This window comes from Triturus cristatus, chromosome 4_1 (assembly GCF_964204655.1).
Source record: "Triturus cristatus chromosome 4_1, aTriCri1.1, whole genome shotgun sequence".
Taxonomy (NCBI): domain Eukaryota; kingdom Metazoa; phylum Chordata; class Amphibia; order Caudata; family Salamandridae; genus Triturus; species Triturus cristatus.
In genome coordinates this window covers 1,272,588,714-1,272,605,509 of record NC_140585.1, presented here as the reverse complement: position 1 = coordinate 1,272,605,509, position 16,796 = coordinate 1,272,588,714, and the positions used below count along the sequence as shown (strand labels likewise).

The 16,796-nt window shown below is 42.0% G+C and overlaps 1 protein-coding gene across 2 annotated transcripts in view; it reads left to right on the top strand.

Moving 5' to 3' along the window:
* Positions 1-16,796, top strand: part of PPP1R1A (protein phosphatase 1 regulatory inhibitor subunit 1A) — a 368,279-nt gene that overhangs the window by 293,844 nt on the left and 57,639 nt on the right. For both annotated transcript variants that reach the window (XM_085654773.1, XM_085654772.1), the window contains one exon: positions 14,770-15,012. In XM_085654773.1, coding sequence (XP_085510899.1) covers positions 14,770-15,012 — 243 coding nt within the window. The remainder of the gene's footprint in view (positions 1-14,769; positions 15,013-16,796) is intronic.

Here is a 16,796-nt window from a genome sequence, read left to right as displayed (position 1 = left end):
ACCATCATCACACTATCAGAAATAGATATTTACCTATAATCTAGCTAGCAGCTCATCCAAACATGCTAATCGCTGCACGCCACTATTACTGTCATGCAATCTCAGAACGATTTTAGTCATTTTTTTGTAATATACGTTGTTTTATGTTTGCCTTTACATACTAGTTGTTTGCTTTATGCAGATTCCTATGTCGAAAATACATTTGAAACTGGCGTTGTTTTCGAATCAAAGTCGAGGCAAAACCTGTCTATTTCGTTTATAAGAGGAAATTCTGAACTTACCTCGCAAAGAAAAAATCAGTAATTTAAAAATGTCAGGTCCTGAGTGCCCACCATATTGAATTTTTTTTTGGACATGTTGTTGGGCTATAAAACGTCTTACTGTTATGAATTGCTTAAACTTGCACCCACAAGTCCTTGAAAGAGAAGTGCAGGGTGGATTTTACAAATATTCGTTTAGCTACTCGTCCACTTTTCTTCTAGGCGCCTTACAAAATGAGGGCCACCTACTCCCAAGACAGGCAGTCATAAATGAGCCCACAAAAAAAATAAAATAATAACTTTAAGAACTGTGATGCGGAAAACCTTACCCCAAGAAATTAAGATAAACGGTAAGCAATTTTGACATTATTTCATGTTGTTATCTGAACTGGGCTTAAATGGAAGTCACCCTTTTGAACATTTTGAAGGACCTTGTGTCTCTATTTACACAATCTTCATTTAGTGTTGTGCTTCCTTTCATAATTTTCATTTGATTTAGGGAAACTTTGCATTTCTGTTGACTGAGGTGCTGTGCATAGCTTCAAGGTACTACAAAAGCATATATATGGTTCATGTGTTAAGGTAAAAAACAAATCCAGATGATGAGAAGCAATGCAAACTGGGCATTCCATTAATGTATCACAGATCTATCTATCTATCTATCTATCTATCTATCTATCTATCTATCTATCTATCTATCTATCTATCTATCTATCTATCTATCTATCTATCTATCTATCTATCTATCTATCTATCTATCTATCTATCTATCTATCTATCTATCTATCTATCTATCTATCTATCTATCTATCTATCTATCTATCTATCTATCTATCTATCTATCTATCTATCTATCTATCTATCTATCTATCTACCCACCCACCCCGTGGGGCAAGAAAAGCATTTGAAAAAAATTCAGCAGGAGTTGTGCTGGAGCTGCAGCTCCCACCGAAAAATTAAAAGAAGCGTGGGCTTCTGTGCTTCTGTAATGTTTAGCCCCCGGGTAGGCATGTTGAATAATAAAAAGGAGGGGAGAGCCCTGGAGACCACCACCTCCCTGATGCACTCCTTTTAATGTATGCAGGAGCCGTCCTGGGGACCGCCACTTCCTTAGGGCACTTAAAAATAGGTATGCAAGGTGAGGTAAAAAAAAAAATAGGGGGGAGCTCGCAGAACCACCTGGGCTCCAGGGCCAAATTATCATTTTAAAAGTGGGAGGGGACCGCGTGGCCCCTTTCCTGGGCCGTAAACGGCCCTGGGGACCACCAACTCCCCAGGGCCTGACCATCAACAAAGGAGGTGGGGACACGCAGCTCCCCTCCTGAAGCAAATATTGGCTCTGGGGACCACCACCCCTCAGGGCCGGCTCCTGCTATGTCCCGGGGTGGGGTGCCCAGTACACCCCTAGGACACAGCTGTTTGTCAGAGTTCTCGCTTCCAGGAAACGTGAGCGGAGAAATGGTCTTGCTTGCTGGAAGCGGAGCTTTCGTCAGTTTCTCTTCCCACTGTCAAGCTAGCAGGGAAACAGATGAATGGATTGCTTTCACACACAGGAAATTGCATGCTCAGTAGTTCCCTTTGTGTGTAAGCAATGTCAGCTCCCGCAGGGACCGTGGGGGGCCTTCAGGCTCCTCCCGCCATCCCTTTGCACACTGGGTGCCCTGGGGGAACCATGGGCAGGCCCCAGGGGATGAGGTCCCTGGACCAAAATCAGCCCGGGGAGAAAGACTGTGTGGCCCCCGCCCCGATTTTTTAATGGCGGGCCCTGGGGGATGCCATCACTAGGGCCGAAAATGGCGTGGGGAGGGGGGCCACACAGCCCCTTCCACCCGGGCTGTACAGGATGGGGTCCACGGAGCCGAAATCAGCCCGGGGAGGGGGGTCTTCCCCCATTTGTTAATGGCCGGGCCCTGGGGGATGGGGTCCCTGTAGCCTAAATCACCCTGGGACAGGAGTCATGCAGCCCCCTGCCCCATTTGTTTATGGCTGGGCCAGGTTACTGGATGTTATAGTGAGAAATAAAATTTTATAAAACTTAGCAATTCACTGGAAAAAACAAAGGCTACAGGGAGGTTATAATTTGGAAATAAAAATTTAAAAACCTTAGAAATGAACTGAAAAAACCCAAAGGTTACAGGGACATTATAGTTAGGCTCAAATTTCACTCATACAAAACCAGAGAAAGTTAGCAGTTATGGTTACCTGAGCTGACTATAACTCACACCCCGACACTGCACTGCTTATGACCTCACATATTACATCGCTCATGACATGGTCTTTCGCATCTCAAATGAAATCACTGATGACATCACTCATTACATCATCCAAAAAACCACTCACACACTCAAAACCCAATACAACCTCTCACACACCCACTCTCTCTCACACAACTGCTCACATACCCATTCACAGACCCATACCAATATTCACACAACCAATCACTCAACCATAGAGCCACTCACACAGCCATTCACTCATACTGCAACTTACACTTCAACTAACTTACTCATACAGCCATTAATGCACCCACTTTCTCATCAATTCAGCCATTCACACATTCATTCTTACAGACATCCAGACACTTAAAAACCCATTATAAATATATATTCGCTGAAAAAACCAAAGGTTAAAGTTAACGTTATAGTTAGGTGAAATGTTCAGTAATGACAAAATGTTTTAAACAAAAAAGAACACTGACAGGAGACTTAGTTATCTCAAGTAACTATAACACATGCCTTAAGGGAACTATAACTCATGCCCCACCATGCACAGGTTTCTCAGAAATAATTTAATTGCAAATGTTGCAGTGATATTATCAATGATGTGTTAGAAGATGTCATGAGTGAAGTAACGTGGGGTAATTAGCAGTGCACAGCCTTGCCGCACACCAGAATGAATTGTAAAATGAGAGGTGCATTCCCCAGAGCTTCAGTAGCAGACACAAGTGCTTCTTTCTGCATGCAGGTCTTTAAAAGCTTGAAGGAGGGTTTTTTCCGCCCCCATGTATTCAAGCGAGTGCCGTAGATTTGATCTGTTCACCAGATCAAGCACCGGTTTTACATCTAGAAATAATAGGTGTAGAGGTGATTTGAGCACCCTTCCATATTTGGCACACACAATTTATAGTTTGACTGCTTGATCGATTGTGCTGATGCCGTTATGAAATCCAGCCTGTGCATCTATCAGCACATTATGTTTGTCATCTTTTTTTACAGAAGGACACTATGATGGCAGCAAGCCATTAAAAAGGGATGAGTTTCTTTCCCAAAGCTGCGTTAAAGATCTTGGACTGGATCATTGATCAGACCTTGGGAATTGTTGACTAATTCTTTTCAACATTTTCCCTCTTGGAGAACTCCTTCACCCTACTAGAAGTGGGGCTCACTCACTTGACTCACATGCTGAAATTCTTGGCAAGTGTTATGTGCCATCATTTTCAAAGTTGACTGCAACAATTGGAACTACCTCAAGGCTACACACATCAAATCACACCTTAAAAAACGGAATCTGAACAATACTAGGGTTGAGAACTACCTAATTGTGCCCCAAACCTGGCCTTCCCTCAATGAAGGCCAACCTCTAACAGGGCTTTTTTCTTCATCAATGGACTGATGGCACCAAGATTATTCTTAAGTTTAACTTTCCAGAATCTATCTCCACTATCAGACCGCCATTTACAATGTATACATAAATATACAGAAATTTCTAGAATTCCATTCCTTGAAGACTAGGTGCCTGATTCATATATTAGCGAAGAGGCTACTCCATCTCAATGGCAACAGAGTACCCTCTCTGCCAATATAGTGGTCTGCCCGCCATATTTGATTGTGGGCAGAACTCAAGTTTGGCCAATGCTGAGACTACTCTGTCTACACCTTGGCCAAACTTCTTCAAGGGCTCAGGGGAGTAAGGGCCATCAGAGAAATGTCTACATGTCCACCCGCCCAATTTAGATGTATGGACTTATAATAATTTTTTACTGTTTCTTACTGAGAAAGGGACAGCAAAACCATTCTAATGCTACCCCCACCATGGCAAGGGGAGCATTTATGTTTTTATTTTCAAAAAGATAATCCCATTTCAGGATTTTCATATTGAAAAGAAAAAACAACTGCTGTTTGCTACAGAGCCGCATCCTTCCAATGCAGCCCTATAGCAAACAGTAAAATGCACTGACAGGAACTACTGTCACAGCTGTCAATGCCTTTATAGATGACTACATGCTTCGCTGTCATTTATAAAATAGGTGGGCAGCCACTCGACCATGATTTATTCTGTCCCAATGGTGGTCCCCCCGCCTAAATATAAATCAGGCCCTAGGTTTCTTTACTGTCTCACAAATCTAACAGTGGATGTATCTGGCTTGGAACCATTAAGAATTCTGGAATCTCTCCACTATTCCCAAACCCCTTAATTCCCTCCAGGATGACAACCTTAATATCTGGGAGCGTATTCAAGCCATGGCTAAATCAGCAATATTTTAGCTCAAGAAGCAAAAACACTTTTTTACTTTCTAAAACCTTTTTATTGAGATCTGTATAGTAACACTATATACGATATAGGAGTAAAACATCAGTCAAATAATTGAGTTGTATCAATTTCCTTTTCGACAACAAGGACCGAACGCTGAGCCTTATGTCATTGTATATAGTAGCAATAAGAAATGAAGAAGGAAAAAAGGGAAGGCGAAGAGAAAGAAGAAAGGCGAAAGAAAAGAGGAAAACAGAGGAATACAGTTTAATATAATTTCTTCAAAGAATAATTTCACCAAGTTCTTGAGGTCAATCGGTTGCAATCCATTGATCTGTCACTAGCAAATATGATCAGAAACCATGTAGTAAAATACTGCCAATATGTTCATCTTATGGGGTATGTTCCGATATAACCCTAAGTAGATACATTTGTGGTTTTCAAATAATTGTTTGGAACTCAGTAGATGTCACACCCATCATTCATTAACGGAGAGTCACTAAAGAATCGGTAAGAGATACGTGCTTCAAGCTGTAGCTGCATACAAACCACCCTGAGACGTGAAACATTCATGGGGCCTACTATCAATAGCTAACATTCCCCTTCTCACTTTCCACAGTCAATATAAGGATCTGGAGCTCTGCCCTGTAAACCACTTAACTCCTTCACACGGCGGTTGATGCAGCATCTTCCACTCATCAATTCTTACCTATATTCTGTTTTCTGAGCTATTATAAATTTAGTACTCAATTTAGTTTTCTTTGTTCTGGAGTCAAGGCCCAGTAAGAAGTGGTCAAAAGTAAAACAACCCATATCTCTATTATTACTTCCAACAATGATGTTAATCCCTACCAGTACTTAACCAAATGCATGTCCACATCATATAATAGAAACCATCTCCACAACTAAGTCATCACCAGGATAGATTTCTCAAATTCTCTTTGAGGTGAAGTATGTACTGTGTAGTATTGTACTGGAAATATTTAAACCTTGCATTCCGCTTTACTTTACAGGTAGAAGCCAGCATGAATTTCCAATTATTTTCCACAAAGTCCTTACCCACATCATGAGACCAGGACTTCCAAAGTTCTTCAAGGTGACCCTTAGTCTCCCCTACTAGTGCTTGATATATTTTGGTAATGGCTTTTTTTCTCATTGCCCAAATTAATCAGTGCCAAGTGCTATGTTACTTGGAGGGTCCATGGTCTCTACATGCCAAAGATTTTTTAATGCTTATGACAATTGATTGTACCATAAAATTTGACCATAAAGTATATGATAAAAAATCTGTCAAATCCAAAAATGGCAGAAGCTACCTACCAACATGTAGGTTGCCCAGAGTTTGGAGCCCCGCCTCTTTCAACATCAACATGACACGTCTCTGATTCACTGTTAATGACACAGTAGTTCTAAAATCAAAAGATCTGGTGCATACGTCAGTCTAGCACACATTTTCTTAAGACACCTGTTTCAGAAGTACCTTTAAGTTATAACTGACAGGTTCAACTCCTGGGATCGACATGCCCCGTCAATGAGCAGGTCAACCAACCCTTTCCTTTTATTTCCAACAGCACATATCCTATTTCCGAGGTTTCTGGGCTGGTTGTTGCAAGCCACTTGACAATCCACAGTAAATGTGCTGCAAAATAATAGTGCTCTTCATCGTAGTGTCCCACTCCATCCTCACTAGAAGAGAGGCATAGCTTATGAAACACCACTCCTCACCTGCCAGAGCACCACATTAACACAACCAGTATACTATCCAAGTCTTGGAACCATTTACCTGGTAGTCATCATGGGAGATTTTGAAAGAGAGGCAAGAACAGGAGTAAAACAATAATTTTTACTACTGCAACCCTCCCAATTCTTGGCAGTGGGAGTGATCCCCAGAAGGCCTCTTCCCATTTAAAGTTGTCAGGGCTTTGTGTATATTGCCATATACCCCTACAGAGGCAGAACAGTACATTTGTATTTGTGAGGTAATGTGGTTTATTATATGGTGAGGTTGTTAAACCTCACCATGTAATAAACTCACAAACTTGTCTTGGGTCCAGTCAGGCTCATGTGCAAAACTTTTAGCTCAAGAATGTGTAGCTGTGGCTTTGATCAGTCAGGGTTTATCAAAGGAACAAGTGTAAAGCATTCAAAAGTGCCAAAACAATTGAGAAAGAGACACAATACAAACAAAATACGCCACCAATTTATAAACATAGATCTTATTTTTATGAACTTTTACACATCAAAACAAAGAAAATCCACCAGAGGCTTACAGAGATTTAAAAAACTATTACGCAAATCATAAATCACTGCTTTTTCACTCAAGTCGCAAACCAGCATTGGTGAAGGACCATTAGTTAAAGAATCCCTCACTGACTCTTTCTCAGGCCACTCTGTATCTATCTTACATGCTGTCCACAAATCACTTGGAACCACAATATCAAATAGAGTATTCAAATCAGTCCACAAAACCTTCTCAATTTTCACAAACCGCTCAACTTGTTTCTACTATTCTACAGGTTTATCTCTTAACCTAGGAAAATCATTAATGAATGATGCAAGATCACTTCTATTCCAATGCACATGAATGTAACCTCCACTAGGTACATTTCATAAAGGTAAAATTGTAGTACCCATCCCTCCCTCTCCAGTAGGAGGCGGTTCCCCTATTAATTCTTTAGGACTTTTCTTTTTCAACCATTTAACTTTCCATTTATCCAGCTCACAAAATCCAAATACTTTGAATTAGCTCCAAAATCTGCAGTTTCAACTTTGGTATTCTAATTTTTTCTACATTTTGGTCATCAGTGTTTATACAGGCCAATTCAAGACTTCCACTTATCATCTCGTCCAACTCAATTTTTAATTTGACTTCATCCACTAAATTTACTTTTAATGTTGACTGAATCATCCCTTGACTTATTTCCGTACTTCAAGTCTCAATCCAAGGGGCATTATGAACTTTCAACCATTCATCTAATTCCTGAGCATCAAATATATGTTCAAAACAACCAGTATGTAATAGGGTCTAAGGGAAAAAGTTTAATGACCTGCCACAGTTCTATTCCCCTACTCCTACAATATCAAAAACTAATGGAACTGGGGGTCTTGCAATAAACAGATGTATATAACAATATGTATATCTGCATTTGTCAAAATTGGACAAAAACAGGAGTGCAAAAGAGGAGTATCATGAGGAGAAAACAGACAAAACAAGAGAAAGGACCCTAGAGCAGAGCTTGTATACCCATCAATTGTCTAAGTGATCAATCCTATCATCTGGTCATCCAATCCAACGAAAGATGTATCTCTTGATCATGGAGATTATCTTATAAGGAGTGAGCTCACTCAATCGGGTCAATAAAGGAACATCAAAGGATCGGAGAAAGGAGATCATATATGTCTAATTATAGATCAATTGAGAGATGTGTGCAGTGCTTAGAAAAGAGTCATGTGGTGTATTAAAATAGAGTTATGAGGAAAAGATACTAGTTTAATGTAAAGAAAAAACCTCATACTCTAAATAAAAACAACAGTGCAGCAAGCAGTGTTCAACAAAAACTGCTGTATGAAAAGGTCGACATGTTTCAGCCATGCGGGAAAAGTTTTTACCCAAGGCTTTCTTCAGGACCCCAGTTGTCAACTCTGTGCTACTGCATTAGTGTATCAAAGAAAAATAATAAATAGAGTGTGCTTATATCACTATTATTAGGTTGGAATTAATACAAGCTTAATCTGATCCTCCGCCTCAAAGGATGCAGTAGGCATCCATTTTGATCGAGAGATGGACCTCACCTCACCTGAAACCTTACTCAGGACTAAGAGGCCCCGCTCTCTCCGTCGTTGCCTCGAATCAGCATCTGAGTCAGAGATAGATGTGGCATCTCAGAGGCTTGAGGCACTGTTTTCACTCTAGGTGTGCTACTATGCACATTCAGTGGTGATTCCCATGTGAGTAAATCTAATTCTGACAATCCCAGAAACAGCCTTAAAGGTCCAAGTCCAGCCTGATTCATTGATGGATCTGCACTCGCACCACAACGGGAACTCACATTAATTAGGACCAAGGGAATAAACTTCACATTTAATTTGGTTGGAGCCTTCTTTGAGGCTCTTGACTCAGTTGGAACAGTCAAGACACACACAATGCTCCCTGTGGGGCTGGTATTATATATTGGTACTACAGTAACTGAGACAGTAAGAGCATCAGGAATACTCAAAGCTGTAGAAACATCCGGAGCTATGGAGTGGCCAGGGACACAGATCTCCAAACTCCCTCCCATCGTATTCTCGTTCATATTCATAGGGGTAACCTCCACTGCATTAGGACTCACACTTACTGGTGCAGTAGCAATTCCAGAATCTCCACTAACATGGTGCTTTCACCTCCCCTTGCTTGGATTTCATTGTATGGAGCAGATGCTCCGACAACAACACATCTAAAAGACAGTCACTAGTGTCACTGTCAAAGTTTTCATCCCTCTCACTTGATTCCCTTGCCTCATTTTCCTTCTCACTCTTTTTCTCCCCTTGACTGCCCTTCTCAAATTCTTCACCGTCAACGCCAGATACAACTTAACTCCCACTATCCTGTTAGCTGCCCACCTCTTCTGTTCTGCGTCCCATCTAGTGTCTGCATATGTACGCACTTCCGTTCTAGCTCTTCCCTGATATCTCTTTTTCACTCTGGCATGAGTACGCTGCCAAGCATTGAGCGCTTCAAACTGTGTAGGTCAAGGCCATAACAAGGGAATGCCAGTACACCTTCCTTCTCAGTGATCGTGTCCCATTGTCTAAGCCAAATTCAAGTGTGAACCCTACATATATCACCATAAAATGACCTGCATTATCATCGGGTGGTGCCTCGTCTCCTTCTCTGTCACATCCACCCTAACGAAATCCCATATCACTTTGAAACATTTCATTTTTGGTTCAATATGCCAACAATCACAATCAAGTTGGAAGTAACATTATTCATACAATTGTGTGTTTAGAATCAGCAACCAATACCAGCGTGACACCCTATGACGTATCCAACTAATAACAGCATGGCTTCATACCAACCGACCAATCCCAGCAAGGCACGTTGTGACGTGAATCTCACTCTTTGCAGTGATTCACCCTCCTTCTCAATTTTCACCGGGTACTTTCTCAAGCAACGAGCATACAACTAAACACAATACAATAGAAACAAATAACAATTGTCTGCATCACTAAAGAAATCAACAGAATACAATCACACAAGAAATGCTTTAATCAATTCTAACACACACTCGAGTGAAATCTTGACCTGCGGAAAAATCACTGTGATCAGTAGAGTTTTCCTCTGTTCAAAAGGTCCTTTGCACTAATCATACCTCACTATCACACATAGAGAAAAGGTCCCTATTTCAATTGGGCTGCCGACGACATGTCAAGACAGACCCCACAAAATGTTAGGAGACAATAACAATACAGTGTTTTCTACACCTTTAATATCATCCAGGGATTCTTAGACCACGTCGGACCCGTTAACAACTTCAACTTCTCTGCATTTACCACCACATTCACACGACGTTCGCAACATCTCCGCCAGACATCACACACGTATAAATGCACCACAAGCTAAACGCAAGCCATATACACACAACTCTATTGATACTCACTCCTCCACTGTTAGCACTCTGCCGCCGCCCACTGGAACCCTGTCTATCCTCCAAATCAAACTGTAGACTCCAGTCCTGGGACTGAAACTAAACTGGGGCTTTAACTATTCTCATGTAAAGTCCCCTAACTCCCTATCTCAAGACCCATACCATCCTCTGCTACCATTTTGATAATGCATGTGAATGTGGACCCCTGCAGCAGACTTTTCATGGGTGCCTGACAAACAAAAGAGTCAGGACCAATTTAAATTTACAATTACAGTGCAACCCATTTGGTCAAACAGTGAAGCTCAGAGTCAATACGTGGGGTTAAGGATAGATGTATTACAAATTCTAAGCAAGGGTAATATAAATTAGTCTTAGAAACATAGTATAGAAATACAGGGTTACTAACGGAAAGCTGAATCTCTTCACACAGTTTATCCTCAATAACAGAAAGCAAATGAGGAATTCAGTAGCAATAGTGCAAAGTATAAGAAAAACAGCTTGATGGTTAGAATGAAAGCTGTGGTCCTCCTGCCTTTGATGCATGAGGGATTCCAATTCAACTTAACTAACCTACACCAATGAATGCTAAAAGAAACCCTAATTAGATCCAATAAAGTAGAAAGCTGACAGCATAGTAGAACTTGTATAAAAAAAAGAATATTGTTTAGCATAAAGCTACACAACAAAAGTAGCGCACAGCGGTTATTTCCTCTCCTAGCCAGAAAGGAATCTGAGTAAATCTAAAAAGTGTTGCCTAGTTATACCCACAGAAGAGCCTTCTAGAATCTCATATAAAAAGTTTTCTTTGGGGTCCACCTTCAAATGATGCTCTTTGTCAGCCACACTCGTAATTCTCTTCTTTGATCCACATATTCGAAACGACCTTGGATTTAATTTCCTCATTCTGCACAGACAGTAGTCCTTCCTTTACTCGTTAGTCTTATCTTTCTCGATTAAAGTACTCCCTTTGAACTTCCATTTCTCTTTTTTACACAATGTGCTTTGCTCCATTCATTAGGTCATACCACAGCACCTTCAGAGAAAATAAAAACATTGCAACCAAAGAAAAGATTTAGCTGAAGGTTACATTTTTGCGATATCCAATTGCTTAAGGACTTTGGTCAATTTTAATATAGCAAAGATTTCAATACACGTTGTGACTGTGTGATTACAGATACATCGACAGTCACATTATAAGCACAAATTGTAATCTTAGTAGATATATGTCCCATTAAATAATAGATGCAGCAAAGTATTATTAAAATGAGTATGTAAATACATGAAAATTAACAGTGTTACCAAATCACTCATGTGTTAATATATATGAGAACTGTAATTCGTTGGTACTGTAAGAGAAGTGTTAATATACACACATAATATAAATGTTGAGGTTCCATGGCAAATGCACTTTATATATTGCTTTAAGTGCGCTTCGCTTCATTAATCATATTGGATCACAGGAATACATAGGGTTCTAAGTGAACATATATGTGACCTAATCAATCATGAAAGGGTGGAGCCAAAATTACGCTGCTCCATGTGTGTATGTAAGCATGTGTTTGAGTGAAACAGAAGGTCAAAGAGTGTGTGATATCACTTGCACTACTCCTGGCATTTTGGTGAATTGATGTCCAAGTCTGCAGCTCTTTTATTTACTGATAATTGGGTGATTACCCGTTGTGTGTCCACCTGGCTCCAAGGCATTACCGACAGATCCTCTAATCCTGACCTTTTTACCTTCAAATCATTGATTTCACTTGTGGTAATCTAATTGGTTTCATGGGAAAATAAGACAACACCTAGGGCCCTATTATGTATAAGGGGCACTTTCCCTGTTTATGCCCTTGTACACCTAAAAAACAGGTGCGCTGGGCGCAAACAGAGAATGTGCGCCCTTGTACAAAGAATGCACTGCCCCCAGGACAGCCGCGAACTCGTGCTGCCCTGGGGGAAGCACATTCAAGTGAAATATGGAGCGGCTTTGAAGCAGATGCTCCGTGTTTCACTGTGCAGGCGGCAACGGTCCTGCACTTTGAAGGTAGATTAGAGATATCCTTGCAGGCAGGTGCAGTCAGTGAGTGCACCCACCTGCAAGGGGATATCTGGTGGGGTCCATGGGACCTCCTTCCTCCTTCCAGAGGGATGCTGTCAGGGGGTTCACTGACAGTGTGCCACCTTTTAGGTACCACACTGTCAGTGCACCTCCTGAGAGTGTCTTTGCCTCTGCGCCCATGTCTGTAATATGGCGCAGAGGCAAAGGGATTACCTAATTTGCATGGGGCAAGCCCCCATGCAAATGAGGGAACCCCCCCTGAAGATAGCGCTGGCAGCGCTATCAGTATTACAGAAGGGGCCGCACAAGTGTCTGCGCCCCCTTCTGTAATACCAAAGTACTCCCGGAGAGCGCAAAGTGGGCACAAACGCCTGTTGCGCCCCCTGGGCACTTTCTGTAATACAGCCCCTGGAATGCATTAGTCTATCACGGAAGTCCAGGACGGACCGTAAACAGTGTTTGTGTTGAAGTGGTCTTCATGTTTATTGGCTAGGTAGGAAGAGGTATTGAAATTTAGGAATAAATGTACTTTGCAAAGAAATAAGAAGAGGAATACTGCATTAACGGGGAGTTATTGAAAGTCATCCAAGAACTGCATGTGGATTCCTACAACCCAGTATCAAATGTGTTTGCTATTTCATCCGGAAATTGTCCACCAATGATGGCTTGTGGATGAACCCTCATCTTGCGATGACCAATGCTTGGACGGCTAGCCAGAGTCAGAATTTGGGGAGATATAATTTGTTGTCTCAGTTATCATTTTCTTATGAGAAAAGAAAAGAAAATAGGATATAGTATTCCTTTCCTGGTGCATATTGCTCCTTGCCATTTTGTAGAGTTGAAGATCAGGTCATGATCACAAACTCCTTTCTATTGGAGTTAGGTTTTGAAAGTCAGTTGCCATCCACATTTCAGTGTCTAAAAGTCGAGTATTGTGATTACTAATGGAGTCTGGCGATTTGATGGATTTGTGGTGGTATGCACTTTTCATATTTATGCACAATTCACTATTTGTGCTAGTATTGATCAAGGCATTAGACTGAACAAAATCAGGCAGAGTACACATCCTTCAGGTAGACATATTGCTGGAGTCATCATAAAGGCAGGTTTGCTTGATCAAACTCTTTGCAAGTTATCCTGGTACCAAGTTATGTGCAGCGCTTGAGGAGCTGTGCATGCTTTGATTCCCTATGGCAAAAACTGATGCAGTTTATTTTCGCTGTTGTTGTAAGAGATTGTGTGCTACCAAGCATGAAGAATATCTATATGGTGCTTAATACCCTATTTATCTTAGCAGCTGCTAGTAGAGATTTTCCTGCCATATCAGTGTTTGGCTATATGCAGGGTCTCTCTATGGTTATGCGCTTCCTTTTCTCAGAGCTGAACATGAATAGCCATCTACATCTCAAAGCACAAAGCCTATGGTTTCATGTTGGGAAGGAAGTCTGGTGATTTTAGATATCTATATATTGGCAAATTCTTTTAAAGTATTCAGCCAATATATCCCAAACGTTTTGAATTTGCTTTTAAGAGAATCCTAGGGAAGAAACTAAAAGGGAGGAGAGTGAGTTTGAAGAGAGCTTAATTTGGGAACATTGATTATGAGCTGACTTAAAGAAGTAAAGGAAAATATTTGAGCACGATATTTGGTCAGACCATTTGGGACTCGAGGAGTTTCCATAGAAATGTCAACACACTAGAGATAAGCACCGCTGATGGATCAGAAAATGCAGAAAATTTAGTAAGACCAATTCATCTGTCTCCATGTTTTAGGAGAAGAACTACTAACTGAAGATAGTTGGTTCCATGAAGCATCAGGTTCAGAAAACGTATTTATTTTCAATTTATGTGCAAAAAGTTACCTGAATTCATAATTTATCTAGGGGGTAGCTTAAATATCTTCACCTATATAGTTGGCTATATAGTCTTTAGCGCTGGACCTGCATTATTTCTTCTTTTGATGTTTTGCTAAACTGACACCGGCTCAGAGGCCAGCTGTCCTTTGCAGATGTGTTATTTTACTTACTTAATCCGAAACGCAGACAATTAATTTGCAAGGAAATGCAAGAATGGATATATGGCCAACTCCTGTGTTTGTAAATGGGAGCAAGCTTGGATCCATGTCTTCCCAGACCAGCCTAATCCTTTTCTTCTTTGTGTGTAAATTTGGTACTTGTCTATTTGTTGCCAATTCTGCACATTTGTGAAGCTAATTTTGGTGTGCTACTTTACACAGTAGGTATGTGACTTTAGCCCAATATAACTTTGCACTTGCACCAAGTGACTGGTTGTGCATCACCTCGTTTCAGCCACTAAAGAGTATCCTCAGTATAGTATTCTTTTGTGTCTCCACCAGAACTCCAATTGCTAGCAGAACATCATCTGTGTAGACAGCAGCAGGAGGCTGAAGACGGTGGCAGCATTGACCGCCAGGACAGCCTATCAGGGAAGCATACCCCTGGATGCTGCCACCAAGGTGCCACGGAGTCGGGCCCAGCCCAAGGAAAGGCAAAACCATGCAGTTGTCTTCGAAAAGATAGCCTGGAATTGGAAACCAGACTGAGTTCACAAGAGAGTGGACCCTCGGATGCTTCGGAAGGTATGTTATTATTGTCAGTTTCAAGATCGCACAAGTTCAAACAGGCTAGAGGGGTTAAATAGCTGTATAAGAAATTGGAAGTAATAAAAGATTTCTATATTAGTTTTACTTTCTTACACCCCTGGTAACTAAGAAAAACCTTTTTGTGCAACGTGGTATCTGTAGCTATTTTAATGTATACCACTTGGAACATGGACAATCTCCTCTTAATACAGACATCACTGCTGGGGTTCTTTTGTTATCACTTTCCACTTGACTGTTTTATAATCAAGACTGCTTGCCTATCTTCTCTGCCGCAGGGATGGGGTATAGTTGTCCTGAATTTACCTTTGCTCATTTGGCCTATAGTGAGGAATCCCAAAAGACTGGTCACTACCAGGAGATGTGGCAGTTTTGTTTAATGATTAGTGCATCCACCTTGCTTTTTGATCACTGAAGATCAGCAACACCATTATTGGTCAAACTTTGCAATTGCAGATACTACATTGAATTAGAAGCATTACTGTATATCGACATATGCAAAACATATGACTAAATAGTGGGCAAACCCCTGTCTGTCCCATTGGTATGTCTGTCTCTGTACTTTTGTTCTTTGTTGTTTATTTTGTTTGCATATTTATGGTGCATGCAGACATAGGGAATAATTATTGAAGAGCTGCTTTCGGAAAATATAGGTTCGAGGCATGTGGGCTGCTGAATTCATATCTGTGCATAGATCGCCGCCTAGTGTTGGGTCCGGATGTTTGCACGTTGTTGTCCTGGAAGAGTCTTCGAAGTATCCTTGGATAGGTGACTCCTCCCCTGGACTACAGTGCGCATGGGCATCCTCTCCATCCTCAGATTGTTTTTTTCCGCCATTGGGTTCGGATGTGCTATCTTAACTCCAGTTAGGAAAAAACTTTGTCGAGGCCAAAAGGCCTTTAGTTAGCGTCGGTACTGTTCACTCGATCGGTTTCGACCCTACCTGTTAGCTTACTATCTTCGGAAACAACTTTTCGCTTTTTACCTGACCATCGACGACACCGACGATGGAGTCAAGGACACCATTCAAGAGGTGCCCAGTATGCAACGCGAAATATCCCCATATCGATGTCCACCCGGTGTGCAACAAATGCTTGTCGCCGGACCACAACGAATCGACATGCATGGCCTGTGCCCGGTTCCGTTCCAAGAAGACTCTACGGAATCGACGAGCGGCGAGACTAGAAGCGCAGCACGCGGTACCGGCCCCGGCAGACATCTTCAACGCCGAAGATGTCGAGGAGTTGGAAATCCTACCCTCCAATCCCGGTTCCGAACATGACTCCGGTTCGGACGACGTCGACGAATCACTCTTTCGCAGAGATGAAGACAACACCGAGGTAGGAGACGACGATGAGGCCTTAGGGGCCGAAGAGAGTAGCTCCAATGACGAGCAAGGCCTACCCGTTCAGACTGACGAGAGCCCAGTGCCACAGTCTATGGCTCCGGTCGAGGGATCGCCTTCGGGCCTTACCCGAGACCTATCCCGCGGTTCTTCGGCCCCGCCCTCGGGCCCGGCCTCGGACGTTCAGCGGCAGCCATTATTACCTAAACCGGCTGGTTTCCCTTCTACCAAACCGAAACCGAAAGCTGCACCGGTACAAATGAAACCGAAACCGAAAGTGGCGCTAGTCGGATCGAGGCCTTCCACACCTTCGACGCCAGCGACACACATCGGCACCGAGCGCACCAAACGAGACTTCGGTGCCGAACTTGAAGCGGCCGACGCCGGAGTCGGCATACGGAAAAAGGCCCTCGGTGCC